Source organism: Pelmatolapia mariae, linkage group LG2 (genome assembly GCF_036321145.2).
Source record: "Pelmatolapia mariae isolate MD_Pm_ZW linkage group LG2, Pm_UMD_F_2, whole genome shotgun sequence".
Lineage (NCBI taxonomy): Eukaryota > Metazoa > Chordata > Actinopteri > Cichliformes > Cichlidae > Pelmatolapia > Pelmatolapia mariae.
Window position 1 is genome coordinate 4,872,207 of NC_086228.1, and position 16,316 is coordinate 4,888,522.

The 16,316-nt window shown below is 44.3% G+C and overlaps 1 protein-coding gene across 4 annotated transcripts in view; it reads right to left on the reverse strand.

The window, feature by feature from the left end:
- Window positions 1–16,316, reverse strand: part of unc5a (unc-5 netrin receptor A) — a 152,966-nt gene that overhangs the window by 29,007 nt on the left and 107,643 nt on the right. For 2 of the 4 annotated variants that reach the window (XM_063491167.1, XM_063491158.1), the window contains exons 5-7: window positions 15,464–15,644; window positions 11,121–11,288; window positions 4,524–4,688 (exon numbers count right to left, since the gene is read on the reverse strand). In XM_063491167.1, the coding sequence (XP_063347237.1) occupies window positions 4,524–4,688; window positions 11,121–11,288; window positions 15,464–15,644 (514 nt within the window). The remainder of the gene's footprint in view (window positions 1–4,523; window positions 4,689–11,120; window positions 11,289–15,463; window positions 15,645–16,316) is intronic. The other 2 variants (XM_063491187.1, XM_063491177.1) reach the window with 1 other exon arrangement.

Consider the following 16,316-nt stretch of genomic DNA (forward strand, 5'->3'; position numbering starts at 1 on the left):
TGTGTCAAAATCAACCTGATTACCATTAGGTTTGTCATCTTTTGATAAATATCTCCAGGCTGTCACCACTGTGTAATCCTGCTGCATGACAGGAGCCGCGCTCAACCTTAGAAACGCAGATTTGACAAGTTTTAATTGGTGTTTGTAAATCTGTGACACGAAAACGCCACAATTGAATTAGCGGAGCGCTAAAAGTTGACGAGAGAGAGAAAGGGAGAAAAAAATAAGCTCCCTTTCTGTCTGCAGCTCTCATTTCTATTCATCTCTTTACATCAATTTGTCCTTGCCTCTCCTTTTGCCTTGAAAAATCCATCTTTGGACAAAGCTGCCTGACATACCCAAGTGTTTAAGAGAAATGCCAGAATCTATTTCATGGGTGATTATCTCAGTACAATCTGATACTTTAAGTAGCGGGATTATATGCAGCCAACCTCTATGGCAGCTTTTCGTAATGCCAGAGATCTCTTGACATGTAATCGATCGCGAATGACTGGCTGAAGATAAACACAAGACTGTGTGTTTTGTTCGTGATGCTACGTAGCACACCTGCACATAACACACTTAAAGCATGAGGACTCTTATCTGATGCATTCAACCTTCCTCCACCTCTCCTCTTGTCCATTTACCTGCCTTTGCCTCGCTCTCCTTAGAGAAGCACCGAGGTGCTTAACTGCAGGAAGCCTGGCTAAACTTTCCCTCCCTTTCACAATGAGCTCCAAAAAAAAGAAAAAAGAAAGAAAGAAAAAAAGGATGAGAGAGACTCTGGCTGAACTTCTCATTAGAGTTCCCAAATCCAATTGTCTTGGCGAGCCAAAGGCCAGATGATGCCGTGATATTTGAACTTCTTGTGCTGCAGTCCGCTGGGAGATGTGTAGTTTGACTAAAGACAAAGCAACACCCGTCAGTAAGGAGACGAGCCAGCTGGTTTCTGCTGATTGGATAAACATAGCCTTAGATTGGCCGGTTGCTGTTTACTTGCTAAGGGCACACCAAAGACAACTGGCTAACCTCAGATGCAAAGATCCAGTATCTCGACTCTTCCTTTTCCCCCTGCAAACAGCATCCTCGCGCCCAGACAATAAAGCCAGTCAGTCAATCAAACAGCTCTTCCCTCTTTCCTTTCTCTCTATTCTGGCTGTAATCTCTGGTGGCTTATCGGAGCATCGCTGAGTGAAGTTTTATCTGACCCGCCAGGTGTCCTAGCGAAACGATCCCGATGCGCACAACAACCCTGACCAACAACTGCTCTCAGCTCCTCCTGGCCCCACTCATTGATTTTCATGATGCCAGCCAATAATTGAAAGGACATCCATCACAGTTTAATTGACATAGCTAATCAGGTTTTATAATTGGATGGGCTTTACTTTAGTCCCTCTCTAACATGCCCCCTCTCTCACACTCTCTCTTTCCAATCGCACTCCACACCAATTTACCTCTCTTCCTCTCCGCCATCAGTCATTCCATCTTTCATTTCCACTTGACTTAATTGCTGGCAAAAACTTTTGATTCTCTTTGTGTGTGACCTCTCGTCATGAGTGACACCTGCCTGAGGATAATCTGTGGATGGGATGAGCTTTTTTCAGAGTTGACCTCAGGCCAATCTCTCTTTGCGCCCGTCTCCACGAGCTTTCGCTTCAGCTCCTCAGACTCGCTCCGGGGCTGGCTGGTAGGGGATCAGTTTCTGACTCGAGATGGGCCGGTATAATTCATCTCCTCTAAGGCGGTGTATCTGGCTCCTGTTGAAGTTTGGACTCTGGCTGTATTGACAGTCAGCACAATGACCGCACCTGATAGTCCTCCACTCTCTCTGACTGCTTTTTTCCCCCCTCTCTCCTGCATTGATAAATAAGAGCTTTGGAGCCTCCTGCGCCTCTTCCCCGGGCATTTATCAGGACACCTGAGAATATATTTCATCCCATGGCCAATCCTAGTCACTCGCCCGAAGATGAATAACACAGGAGTTCTTAAGGTCAGGGAAATATGGCTACTAAAACTCTCAACGCGAACGTGACTATTACTATCTCCACAATACAGTCGTCCCATCCCTCAGCAGGCTCCGGTGAAATATGGCCCAAAATAAATGTCCGGCCATTTTTCACAAAGCACCGTGACCCCGCTCTGACAAACAAAGCGGTGATGGAAAATCTCAGCCTCCGTGCCGCCAAATTAGCTCTGAAATAAAAAAAATAAATATAAAAAACAAACAAACAAAAAAAAAAAAACAGGCTGAAGATAAATTAACAGTTTGATGTGTTTTGCTCAATAATTTGTGACACATCCCAAAATGGGATGCTGCTGCAAATTAAGTTCATTACCTTCATTACACACATTAAGCCGAATAATTGTTTTTATGTTGTCCTAATTCCCTGCGCCTGAGAAAACGAGCACCATTATTTTCCCCCCACTATCCTTTCTCTGCCCTCTAACACCTGTCTCCCATTTTGGTTCTGCCATGCTGCCTGCATATTTATTATTCCCCCTGCGTAGATTTTGCATAGAGTATATGTTTGGGCTTCACTTATTTGCTTTATGAAAATGATCCTTCCTGGGTCAGATTGCTTTTCCAGCTTTGTGTTGTACATTTATTCTCATGTACGCGACACCTAAAAACAATAACCTCATCGAACGCGTTTCATTTCTGGCTTAATGAGGGAGATTAGACGTGTCTGTGAGGTCCTCAGACGGACGACGGCTTTTGTTGCAGAGTGACTGTGGTTCACTGTGCAGTTGTTGTGTTAGATTGCGCTGGGAGAGGAGGGTGCCTTTTCTTTCAAGGAGGGGGAGTTTTCCATCTCAGCTAATAGCCTGCAGACATGGTTGAAGTATGGGAGTTGCTGACAAGCCAAAACCATCTTGCTATTTTGCTTATTATAATACTTCACACAGCAATTGTCTATGGAAACGCATCTGCTGGGAACAGATTGGGACAGGCATTCTTCAGAGGCCGGCGCTCCGCTCTGCTCTGTCAGTGTAAATACTGAGTGACTCTGTGTGTGCGTTTGCTCGACTGTGTGTGTGTGTGAAGAACAATGACTGGCATCTTTGTGTATATATCTTGCTTCTCTTGGGAGGAGCTGCTGACCTTTGATGATGGGCTGACTGAACTCCCTGGTTCACTGCACCAGCCAAACCCGGCTATCGGTGGACACTCGCACATACGTGCACTTGCTCGCGTTGCGCTAACACATGCAGCACACAATGCAGCATTCGCATGCAATTCCAAACAATCCTCGCCAGCCAAGCATCGGTCTATTTGATCACATCAATCACGGCAAAATACATAATTCAGTTTATTAATTCAGTGGCCCATGTCAACTGAATCCCCATTAAAACTCAGTGTTTACCATGCAGATCAGCCAGAGAGCACACTATTTATAACATTTTCTCTATGAGACGCCACCCAGAGACTCATTGTGGGCAACATGCTGTATCTTTCTGTCTTTGATATCTGTAGGAAGTGACAGAGCTCTCCCTTCATGTCCATCTGGTCTGCAGAGGACCCCGTGGTGTCACTTTTCCACTCAGCTGCCGTCTCCGGCCATATGAGCCTTGCCCTTTCTCATCCTGACAGTATGCACATGCCCTATTAATGACACGCAGGGGAGTGGCACCACAGTATAATCTGGCTTGAATTAAACAGAAAAGTGCACATGCATTCCCAGACGTTTTAATATACGCACAATATGAGATTAATCACTATTTTAAATGCACCAGTGTAATTGATAGGTTGTGTTGTAATCAGAGGAGAGATGCTTTTATTCCTGGTTTTATTAACAGGTCATAGAGCAACACGGCACCAATATGCAAGGTAGGAAAGAAGGTACATTACCCAATGATAATTAGAAATGATCATCTGAAAAGGTCACACAGGTGGGGATGAGCCAGCAGTGGGCTGCAGATTAATCTTTTGTCTGTACGAGTGTTTAATGAGATGGACACCTTTCCTTCACGAACCCTTTGTAAGATGAACTCAACATCTATGACAAAAAGGAGGCTTCAAGCGTTTGATCGGATAAAAGGAAGAGGATCCTTTTTTTTTTTCCCCCCAAAATGGAAAATGTTTTTAAAAAATCAAGCAAAAAGCCTTTCCCTCCTATCCCCATCTAGCATTTACTTGAGGGGCTAATTGATGCTAATGTTGTACACCTGTTCTCTTTGTATTGTTTGTGATCTACTTGTTATAGCTGATGAGGTTGTGAGACTGAACCCTGTTTAATATTTACCTTTGAATAAATTTTTCCACTTCAGCCTTGAGTGTCATGCTTCTTTTTTTTAAATTAACAGTGTATAATCTAGCAAAAGCTCTCAGATGCTGTTTTGAGTGCATTTATTGGTTTTTAAAATGTTCATTTGCCACTCATCAGCTCAGTTTTAATACACAAATACATAACAAAACAACCATCTACTGATCCTTGTGCCAGAAACTGGCTAAAAAAACATATCTAAAGTAGATGTTTTGTATTGTTTCACTGAGTTGAAGAGTGAGAGTTTAGCTTGTGGTGCGTGGGTGGTGGTGCACTCACTCTGTGGACACTGCTCGCTGGTACAGTTGAGAGACTGGAGATCAAGCCCCTGGCAGTCTTTGCCCCCTGTGCCAGGTGAGGGCTGGGTGCACTCTCTGCTCCTCCACATCGAACAGTCTGCGCCACATGCTGACCACTTGCTCCACTCGCTCCAGCCTCCGTCCACTAGAAAAAACAATATAAAAAATAAAAATAACAGTGGTGAAACACATGCACAGCAGCTAAAACTCAAACGAATTCTCTTCAAACAATTTATTTCAGCTCACAGTGGTTAACTATTGATTGGAAAACATCAATAAACCGGGCCATAACTCCCCTTTTTTCAGCAACAACGTGAACTGGTGGAAACGGTGGCGCCAAACTATCTGTGTATTTGCGTGCGAGACGAGAACAAGTGGTTCAACACTCTGTTGCCATCCTGTGCAAATCTAAAATGGAAACCTGGTAATGAAAACATTTTAAAGACATGCAAATCCACTTGCACACACTAGAATCCAGCAGCTGCACAGAGAAACCAAAGCGTGTAGAGCTGCTGAGGAGAGCCATATTGTCTCTATTCTGTTTTCTTTGTTTATTTTCAGCATGGAAATCAGATGCAACTAAGTTTAACCCCACTGGTGCAAGTGCGGCCTGGTAAACCAAGCTGCCAACAAACCAAGGGAAAAAAAAGTAACCTCTGAGCAAGCGGTCCATACATACGCAAGAATATAAGTTTCAGATTTCTCATACACCCAGCACAACATAATATAACATTTGAAAGTGGGAACCATCACCCTTGTTTGATTTCTTTGTCAAGATGCTAATATAGCGCCTGCAGTGTTGCCTGAAGTGCATCCAAATGCATGACAAAATACATGTGGTATTACTCTGAAAAGAAGAGAAAGTACATTACACCTGCAGCCTGACCATAACTTCAAACAGCCCACAATGAGCACAATGGAAATGGGCCCGTAATAGTTCGGAGCACGCCTGGCTGTAAGAAATATCAGCAGCTTTACCACATACAGAGAGGAGGGCCATTTTGCAAAGGTTGGGGTAATTTGGCATTGCGGCTGGTGCGGGCGGTGGCCGGGAGTAATATTGAGAGTGACACAGCGCCAGGTCTGGGGAAGGTTACTATAGGGCTAATGGGAAAAAGAGCAATAATGAGCTCTCATGGGGGAAAAAAAGGAAAAAAAACACCACTGTCTCACTCTTTCTCTCTCTCCCAAATGTAAGGGTGAAGGGGACCAGACGAGAATTACCTGAACACACACACACGCAGTCAATGCACACCTCTATGACAGCAGCAGCCCTTCCCCTGGCTGACCTAAGGGCAAGGAAACCTTAGTGCTCATTAATCCTAGCAATAAAGAGTGCAGGGGGCATGACCTGCAGAAAGCAGCTCTGACCCACTGCAGGTCATGAAGCTTTGGTTAATAAAACATAAGTGAGATGTTACTGAGGGCGAGGGTACCTGTTATTGCATAACTGTATCAACTAATGATTTTATTTGCTTCGCAAGCAAATCCCCAATTGGAGAAATGAGATAGAAAACCACCGCGAGCGCACAGGGTGAATTAAACCCTGCTCCCACACAAGTCTATGTGTCGGTCCGTGTGCGTGTCCGGAAATGACAACCAGAGAATGCGAGACTATTTTTGTGCAAGAACATATGTGTGTGGTAGGATGCTGACACAGCTTGGGTCCTTTTTTTTTTTTGCAGTCAGATCCATTTGGCAGAGAGCGCAGAACCAATCAGATAATTGTCCTTGTTTGGCATTGAGTGGACCCATCCGTGGGCCAGTGGGCTGATTATCCAGGCTGGGAATGAGAATGATTGAATAGCGAATTACATCCTAATGAATATATTATGTCGCCCCTCAGTTTATCCACACCACGGTGAAATAAAGGGATGAGATCAACATCTGCCCTGATGAGGTGATGAAATTCTACTTCTCTTATCCCCACCACAAAAGCAAGACTAATCGCCATGCAAATGACATTTTCAAACAAGGGGATTGGCGTGGCAACAAAGTGAGAATGTGGATGAGACAGAAGCACTGCGGCCCAAGGCTAAGGCAAATCAAAGAAAAATGAAGATGCATAAACAGTCCTTGATGGCCTGGCTCTGAACGCCGACTCTGCGCACAGCTTCCGTTTCAAGAAAGGCGAAAGGTTTTCTCCAAGAACACAAAAAGCTAAATAAATGCAACGAGAAACAACAACAAAGTCAAGATTTAACACTAAAATTAGAGTCACACCTCATACTTTGTTTCTTCTCAGAATCCACATCAGAAAATGGTTGTCCACAGAGACAGTTTTCCTTATCAAATCCCCAGAAAGAGATTGTTAGCACTCCTGCAAAAGGCACCGCAGCTGATTTTCAATCATCCGGCACCGCAGGTTTCAGGTCAGCCAGGTCGCCGAGGAGGGACAGTAATACAATAACCCAGTGGCAAGCGCCCGTTTGGACATGTTGCCAAGGGGAGAAGCAAAAGGAATCTAACCATTTTTTAAAGGTCAGTGGGAGGGCCTGTTTAAAGCTCCGCTGTTCAAAAATGACAATCGCCGCTGATGGACACAGTCCGAGATCATCAAGCACCCACGGTTTCCGTGTCCTTGAGGGAACCCGAGGAGGTAGACAACTATCACCGAGACCAGCAGGCCTCTGCTTCCACTGTCCTGTCAACACACATGTGTGTAAGCACCACTAATCCCAGTGCTCACAAGCTGATGGTGGCGGGTGGGGACAAAAAACAACCACAAAACAGCCACGGATGGCTTTGATAGCTCAGCCACAGAAGTGGATGACGCAACAGAGATTAATCGCCCGCCAGGAGCCCGTATTTCTGATAAACGTAATAAAAATGAAATCTTAACATTAGATGTTTCTTGCCTGCTTATTTAGGAGTGGTGTGCAATCAATAACTGAGAAAAGCAACATTTACCCCCAATTTTGACGAAACCACCAAAAACTGACGAAAAAGCGACAGAGTGAGATATGAAGAGGGTGCGCCAAAGAACACAAAGAAACCAAATGGCACCAAGTGATTAAAAATGATGCAAGGCTGTCACCAGATGGCCACCATCTTTTCACACTGAAATAATGTGTTTTTCTGCCACATTTATTTTCCGTTGCCTTTATTTATTCCGCGGATAAAATATGGAGTCGCCTCAACAATCAATGATAAAACACGAAGAAAAACACGACTGTTTACTCCCAGAGTAGAATTAGACTTTTGCCTGCAGTGCAGACAGCAGACATACGGGCGCTAACTCGGATGTCTACGACGCGTACGTGCACGGAAATGCGCACGGATACGCCAGCCCCCGAGTCTGTTTATTTTCCATCTCGCTCAATTCTCACGACTCCTGTGGCAAGCCTGAGGGATCTGTGCTATATTTAAATAATTCACAGGAGTTCGAAATCTCTTCAGGTTGTTTGGTGTTCACTCGCAAATCAAGCAACAGTTTAGTTCATTCGTGCGGGGTGGGCGTCACTGAATCGCTTCCAAAACCGGGGACTTAACTATTTGCTGTTGGCTCAGGTTTAATGTTTGTCTTTGCTGGAAATGTTGGCGTGATCTGACATTTTGCCATGACTATTGGCTCTGACCACAAGTCAGCGCAGGGCAGAGTCGATGAGAGGGAGACGGATGGACTGCAGAATTATGTGGGATACTTCTGCAGGGATATGCTGGGATGGAGACAAAAGAAATGAAGGAGGCAACGAGAGGAAAGCGAAATGGAGATAAGCCTTTGCATAGCTTGGCTACTCGCTGTCTCAAGTGTTGATATGCTCTGCTCTGAGCCTCAGGCTTTAGCCTCAGCCGCCTCCTCCTCCACAGCTCCCTGTGTCTCTCCCAGCATGGAGCCCATCTGATCTGCCACACAGGCCTCCGCCAACTCTCATTAAACACTTTGGAGACTTAGACAAAAATACAGATGAGCCTCTCGAGCTTCACACTTTCCTGACGAGAGGTGGGAGCTCGGATACAAGAGTCATTGTGAACAGATACGTGGAGGGTTTTATTACTGAAGAGGCCGTCTGTGTCTGTCCGCGGAGGTCGATATAATCCATGGGTGAAATATGCCTCAGCGACTATACTCTGAAGGAGTCGTGCTACTTTTTGAATGTGGAACAATACATGGCCATCAGCATTTCACCAATAAATACATAAAGGCTCGGCTGGAGGATGCAGAGACAAATTAAAGCCTTCGCATGCCGTCGGTTCCAAATTAAAACTGATTTGTTTCCAGCCAATATTCATGCGGCTCTTATCCCTAAAGGACGAGTTAAGCAAATCTAAGAAGCCATCTCTGCACTTCATAATAGGCTTTCACAGCATAAGCACCTAAAAACTCAATATATTTTTTCTATAAACCATTTCAAAGACCTAATGCTGAGAGCTAAATGCACTAGAGAGAACTAATGATGAAAAAAAAAACCAAAAAAAAACTTTGTCTAGATAATTAATGAACTCTTGAAACAAGACCAGCATTAAATCATGAAATTTTTAAGTCATAGCTCAAAAACAAAGCCGGTGTAGTAAAAAAAGTTGCCTCTCAATCCCACTACTTCTGACTCCAAATGTCAGCTACGTCTAAATAAGTAACATCATGTCTATCTGCAGTGTCACAGCTTCCCATGTAATTCATTTTTCTCAAGTTGCCTTCTCCTAAAATGGACTGAGCTATAAGCACGGGGATGAATAAAGTTCTCATTCGGTAACAAGTGATGCATCTGCCAGGCTGCTCTGTCCTGTCGCCCCTTCCTGAGGCAGGTGTGTTAATCATGCTCTTTATTAATTAAAGAGAGGTATACACACAAACGCGTACATAGGGGCAGTGAATCCGTTTGTGTGTGCGTGCTGGGTGACAAAAGCGACAGGAGCTGTCTGTCGGTTCACCTTCGGGTAACTTCAAAGGCACGTCTGTGAGTACACAAGAGTGTCGGTGCCACTTGTGATGGGAAACAACAGCTCATCATCCCCCAAGCTTTGCTGCGGTGGACTTCTTGGCCTTGAGTGGGGGGAGAGAGTGAAGGGGGAACCCCTCTCCCCAGCAGACAGCTGGGGGCTTCACTGATGTTCCCCACAGCAGACAGGTAACGAGTGACAAAAGGGGGCAGAGACGAGCATCTGTTGCCAAACAACAGGGCTGATAGGGGTGCGAGCGGGGTCGCGGTGCTCGAATGTCTCCCATCAAAAGGAGAAAAAATTGAGTTCTTTCTCCCTCAAAATCTCTATAAACTGTCTTCACAGAGTACAATGTAATTTTTGTCACAGCACTCCCAATAGTTGAAATGAAACACTTTCTCTTTGTGGAACAAGAGGAAGATGGAGGGAGGGAGGAAGGGGGTGGGTGGGTTGGCCTAACAATAGCAGCTTGGACTGACATTAATTTCTTTAAGCTCATGAAGGTCAGTATCCTGCTTTGCTGTAGAGGAATGTCAAGCATCCCTGGGCACCCCTCTAATTCAATTACTGGTTGCTCCAACTCCAGTAATTCCAAATCCACCCAGGTCCTCACTCTGACTATGAATCCCTGCTCCCCTTTTGTCTTCCTCCCGCCGTATTCAGGCAGGCCATGTTACTTACAGTCGTGCTTGACATCTAGTGATGTCTTTACATGCTAGATGTGTAAGACAACACCCTGATTCACTGAGGAAGATAACCTCTGTTTTAGACAGGGAAAAGCTGCCAGTGCCAGGGGTGTTGTATTTCCCTCCCTGCTATTTACTGCGCGTGGGAGATTTCTCCTGTGGTCAGCATGGCTGCTGTGCCTCAGCTATACGTCCGCACACTGATCTGTTGGCAGACAAACAGCCAGCTCCTGCGCACACAGTCAGGCTTTCTCTACTTCTTTTTCAGCTTCTCTCTCTCTCACTCCGGGCTTTGTTCTTGCCTTCCTTACACTGTATCTGATTCCACCCGTCTCTATCCCTGCCTACACCTTACACCTCGTTTTTTTTCCAAGCTTGCTCTCTCCCTCGCTATCTCTCCCTTTGTCAGGGGCCTAATGTGGGACTGCAAATGAAGCAGCTTGACTTCCATCTCAGGCTACCAGGGATCAATATGTGTTGCTCACTATCAGGCAGGACACTCTCTGCCTCTCCGATGCTCTCACGAGGGAGGATGGGCAAGCAAATGAAACGCCCCCAACTCCTCGCACGCAAACATCGCACAAAGGCCGACATAATTCAGCTTTTTAGTGCCCGTATTTACTACACAATTTGAGCAGCAAACAATAGTGACAAAATAACGTGGCTGTAACCGTGTCTCCTTAAGTAGACGGGTCTCTGAAAGAAAAGCGGTGTCTGCATACAGTGCAAAAGATAAAGAGGTATGTGAACAAAGTGCGATAATAATAAATCACTTTTAGCATGAAGCCTTACTGTGCAGACTAATAGGCTCTGACGTTGCGGTGTAAGCGGTCTAACTGCAGGAAGCAATAAAGCCTGACATCTAAGAAAAAAAAAATAGACTGTTAGTGTTGGTACAAAAAAGCAGCCAAAATAAAGATGAAGTGATGACTTCTAGATGCAAAAAAATGCAAAAAGGAAGCCACAGGAAGCCAAGCGCCACAGGACAAACAGGGTTGCCTGGGAGTTACCTGGACAGGTGGCCACACAGGCACTTTTCTGGACGTTCTGCCCCTCACAGGATGTGCCTCCATTCAGTGGCGTGGGGTTGGTGCAGCTCCGACTCCTCTTCTGCCAGCCACGCCCACACACGGCACTGCAGGACGACCAGGTGGTCCACGTGGACCAGCCACCGTTGACTGTCAGACCAGTGCCAAGGGAGGAGGGGGGGGATATGGAGGGGTGAGGTAAAGGGGGAGGAAGGTTGTGAGGGAGGGAGGGATGAATGAAGGGACAGAGCAGCCAGGATTACCCGACATGCACTAAGGAAAAATAGGCGCGCTGCACTAGAATAATCAAGACTGCTGTTACACTCTTTGCAAAGTGAACAAATGGAAGCGCGAGAGCAAAAGGGTCGCTTCCTGTGTCTGAGCTGGAGTTACACGAACTGCAGTGGAAACAAAATGGCTTCAACAGGGAGCAGAAAAATCTGACGGCGGTTTCCCGGTTTCCCCGCTGAGGAAGGCACAGCCGCTGCGAAGTAACTCACGGGCACGTTACATATCAGAATCTCCCCCCTGAATTTCACAGAGATAATACGAGGATATAATAACATAATTGTAAAGCCATTCCATTTAAAACCACGCTGTCACAGTCATACATGCGTAAAAGCAACAAAACCAACAACAACGTCTACTCCTGGGTACAACCAACACACTGCTGAGATATAAATGCATCACGGCTGTTCCGCAAATTCGGACTACGTCCTTCACACGTCTGCCACTGATTTCACACCACAACATATCATTCAACGAAATAAGGTAGGCTTATCTTTGAATTGGAGAGACCAGCATTGTATAATTCATTCCTCTTTTTCCTCAAAAAACTCTGAATTTCTGTTATTACGGCCACTTGTCGGAGCAAACTTTAACCATCCATTGCCACTTAATTGGTACTATGTCTCTCAATCATGCCAGGTGATTACATCAAATCATCCTGTATCTACCGTGTTTCCTCCAGCTCACAAGATACAGACATTCCTGATTTATTGACTTGAACAGCACTGTCGTTCTCTCTCTGTACATACTCCCTTCCTAATTTCCCCCTAACACTCTCCTCTGCTCGTCGTGGCTGAATCATTTCCTTGCCCTCTCTTTGCGATTGATTGCCCGCCACGGCGAGGTAAATTGCCAGGCAACTCGGCCCCTGATTACCTCTTAGCACAGAGTGCAGTCACACCAGCCAGGCCTTGTTAAAATGCATCTCTGGCCCCCTGTTGAACCCCCTTTGAAAAGTAGCAGTTATTATGACTTGCTACATATAGCTAGATTAACTAGCACAGTAGACTGTGGTACCTTCAGCTAACTGATTTTTTTCTCTCGAACTCAGAGCAACGCAAGTGAACAGCAGCAAGAGTTTCTTTTGTTTGGTTTTTTTTTAAACTAAAAACCCTCTATCATCCTAAACCAGTGCTGCAACAGTAATAAACGTCATCAAGCAAACAGTGTGATGGAAACAAGTAAAATTGCACATGCAAGCAACTCAGCAATTTGTTCCCAACTTTCTGGGTCTTTGAGTGGAAATCATTGTTTGACAACACAAGAAAGGCAAAAAAAAAAAAAAGAGTGCGTATGGTCGTGCATTCACAGTTAATTCAGCCCTAGATTGCTTCTTTATATCTTTTAACAACAAGCTAATCAATTAGGAATAATTGCGCTTCTTTAGTTTTATGCTGGAGGCTTAGAGGAATGTATGATAATGTGTTTTGACTGCATGCTCCAAATTAACACATTTTTTTTGTGTGAAAATGCACGACTCAATTTGCAGCTGCATTTAAAGCCGTAACGCTCGGACCCCCTTTGGGTTTGTTGAATTACAAAAAAGAAGAGAGAATTAACCTAATAAAACGAAAGCATTTTGACAAAGATCTGAAACACACTTGGCTCACTTACTGTTTATAATGCTTTTATTGTTAAATATTGATTTGATGATTATGTTTATTAACTAAAATGCAAGTCAAATAAAAAGTAATGCAAACACTTTTTCTCTCACTCTAATTCATCTAAATTGATGCACAAAGACTCTAAAACCACATTCAGATCATGTTTTCTTAATGGGATTTTATCCTAAAAACCAAAATTCAATGAGGATTTATACAGAAGGGCATCTTCCACATCTTTTTAAAATCCTCATAGTTTTCTGTTGAGACAAATGTTATTTTTCCACAGTGAGAAAGATGTATTTTTCCACCATACAGCAATTTTACATTATACAACTATTCATCTTTTTCTTAACATAATTTCATGATAAGATATAAAGTCATATGAAAAGAAACATATTCAAAGGACTCCATGAATTCCTGTGAAAAACTAAGTACACCTCATGATTCAGTCGCTGAAACACCTTTAGCAGCAATAACTTTACATAACCGTTTTCTGTATGACTTCATACTTGCAGCTCTCCTCTGGATCATTGTCCCGTGCCATGATCTAATTCAGCCCAAGCTTTAGCTGTCAGACAGATGGCCTGTATATATTATTTTGGTATACAGAGAAGTTCCTGGTTGACTCAATGACTGCACAGGTTTCAGGTCCTGTGGCTGCAAAGCAAGTCCAAAACATTACCCCTCCACCACCGTGCTCAACAGCTGGTAGGAGGTATTTGTGCTGATAACCTGTGTTTGCTTTTCACCATATGTGGTGTTGTGCATTATGGCCAAACATCTTTGATCTAAAAAACATTGTTGCAGAGGTCTTATGGTTTGGTCGTGCTGCCATAGTCTTTTTCACTTTTATGACCCTTTTTTCCCCCGTCTTTCTTTAATTATATTGACTGCAGAATCTGATATGTAGCACTTGAATTAAAAAAGAAGAAGTTTTTCTCTCTTCTCATTACACAATCTGACCTTGGGCTGAATTTGTTGGGACGTCCACTCCCAGGAAGACACTGTTAACACACCTGCATGTTCCAGACCAGCAAACTGTCAGAGGTTCTGCTTTTATTGAGGCGCTCACACTTGCTGATGGTCCTTTAATTAAGTGCATTTGATTAGCAGCACCTGGCTGCTAATTACCCTATAACAGCATTAAGGGTGTACTTAGTTTTTCCACAGGACTGAATAGAGTCCTCATTTTGCATTATTATGAGTCAGTGGATTATGTTTAGCGATCACTATTGCCATCATCGTCTATCTTTCACTACTTAATTTACGAGTATTTATCTATTTACTGCCTTTTATTTTTCATATCGCTTTGTTTGAACTGCAACGGCACCTCTCATGAACATGAAGGAGCTGTTACCATGTTTGGCACATGTCACTTTTTGCTTGAACGGTCAAACAGGAAATTCAAAGGCTTTAAAAACCCCACCGCACATCCCAAGTTGCCCATTTTGGGGAATTGATTTGTAAAGTTTATCTAAATAACATCCTATTACAATATTACACAGATATCAAAAAACAAAAAAGATTTAAATATAGAAAATGAACAGGTAGTGCCTCTTATTTGTGGCATGCACTGGGTTTCTGAGCTGATGTGTCAGATAATAAACAAGAACTGCTGCTCTGCCCTTACAGTACATCACAGTATCATCTTTCTCTGGCAGCCTTAACTAAAAAAAACACACCCCGTGTCAGGCATTGTGTCACATTATCCATTTATTATTCTCAATGTTGTTTTCATCAATCGTTCCCTCGTGATTTCCATCTTCTGTTCGCGTGGAGTTGAGAATTACGCTAGGCTGTAATGTATTCAAAACTTTTGTAGTGCCAGTAGCCGTGGAACCCTCTGTGATAGAAAATATGCTGTTTCTCTGCATTTTAATAAAGGCCAGTCTGCTTATCAAGCCAAGTCATTATTTACAGTTTGCTGTTAATTCAATTTCTCTTCTCATACTGGATCCACTACAGAGGAGGAGGAAGATGGCAGCCTCGACATCAGAGACTGCCAGCTTTGGCAGAATGGCTGCCAGTAACATTTTAAGTTGTGGTAATTAATGTGCAGATACACCACTCTCTCTTTATGTAGTGATTTATGAAAGTGTAATTCTTTCGCTGCTGAAAAACAGAGCTGACGTATGCAATTTGTCACCATATGTCAAATATGTGAAACACAGTGTAATAATAAAAAACTACACTGTAAACTCTGAATGTAACAGTATGAAGAGCTGACGGGAGACTTGCGCCCACACATCTTCCGTGCAGCAGCATGCAAAGGTTAATGTGGAAATGTGGGACAAGGGAAGCGGCGTGCAAGCTTAAAAGGATTCATCCGAGCCGTTTTCTGCGTTTGTATATTTGGAAGCTCAATCGAGCCCAGACCCCGGCACTAGTCTCTGTGCACAGTTTTGACATCTGCTGAAAGAAGTCGTCACCTACCATAGACAAGGATCGCGGCAGAGGTGCTTTTGCGGCGAGCGACGATGTTTTTGGCCACGCACGTGTAGTTGCCGGTGTCGGCCAGCCGGGCTTTTTTGATGACGAGATTATGGTCGGGCGTGATGACAAAATTGGGGTCACTCGCTGGGTCGATCACATCCTCGTTTCTCTGCCACTCCACCTGAAAACAGATTTCAGCGGTCAAAATTCACTGTAACTCGACAGACAGCAGCTCGCCATACAGCTCTACAGTGGCCAGACATGATGTGGATGAGAGACTTCTACGTTGACGTGTATGTGTGTGTAGGGAGGAAGCAGCGAGGTACTTCTTTTCTGATGCAATCACACAGACAAAAGATGACCAGACGCGGGCTGGTGTGGTACTGAGATACAATTTATTTAATGCCCTGCTGATTTGAATATTTATTCGCTTCTTGTGGGGGAAGATTGCAGCTTTTATTTTGTAGCTGCTGGACGTCTCTGTAGCTGCCGGAGGTCCGGGAACACGACTGATCGTGCTTTGTGTAAGTTTCCGTGCCCTCTTGCAAGAAGGCAAAACTGATGTTATTTCTTTTTTTGGTGTTCTCTCAGATTGGCTTGCTTGTTTTCTTGCTCTCACTTGACCTTGTTCTGTCTCGAGAGGAGCAACAGTGCGGCAGCATTGTTGTTGGTATTACTGCCAGTTGTGATACCGCATATAATTGGGCCTTCTTCCTCTGGTGCACCATCCCCGTTTTCCCCCCGTCGTGACTTCTACTCTGATGTTCTTTTCTGTTGAACTGCGGCTGGCACCTTCTTTCCTATTTCTCTGCAAACTGTCCCTACGCTGTCGATCTGCGATTGGCTAGTCTGC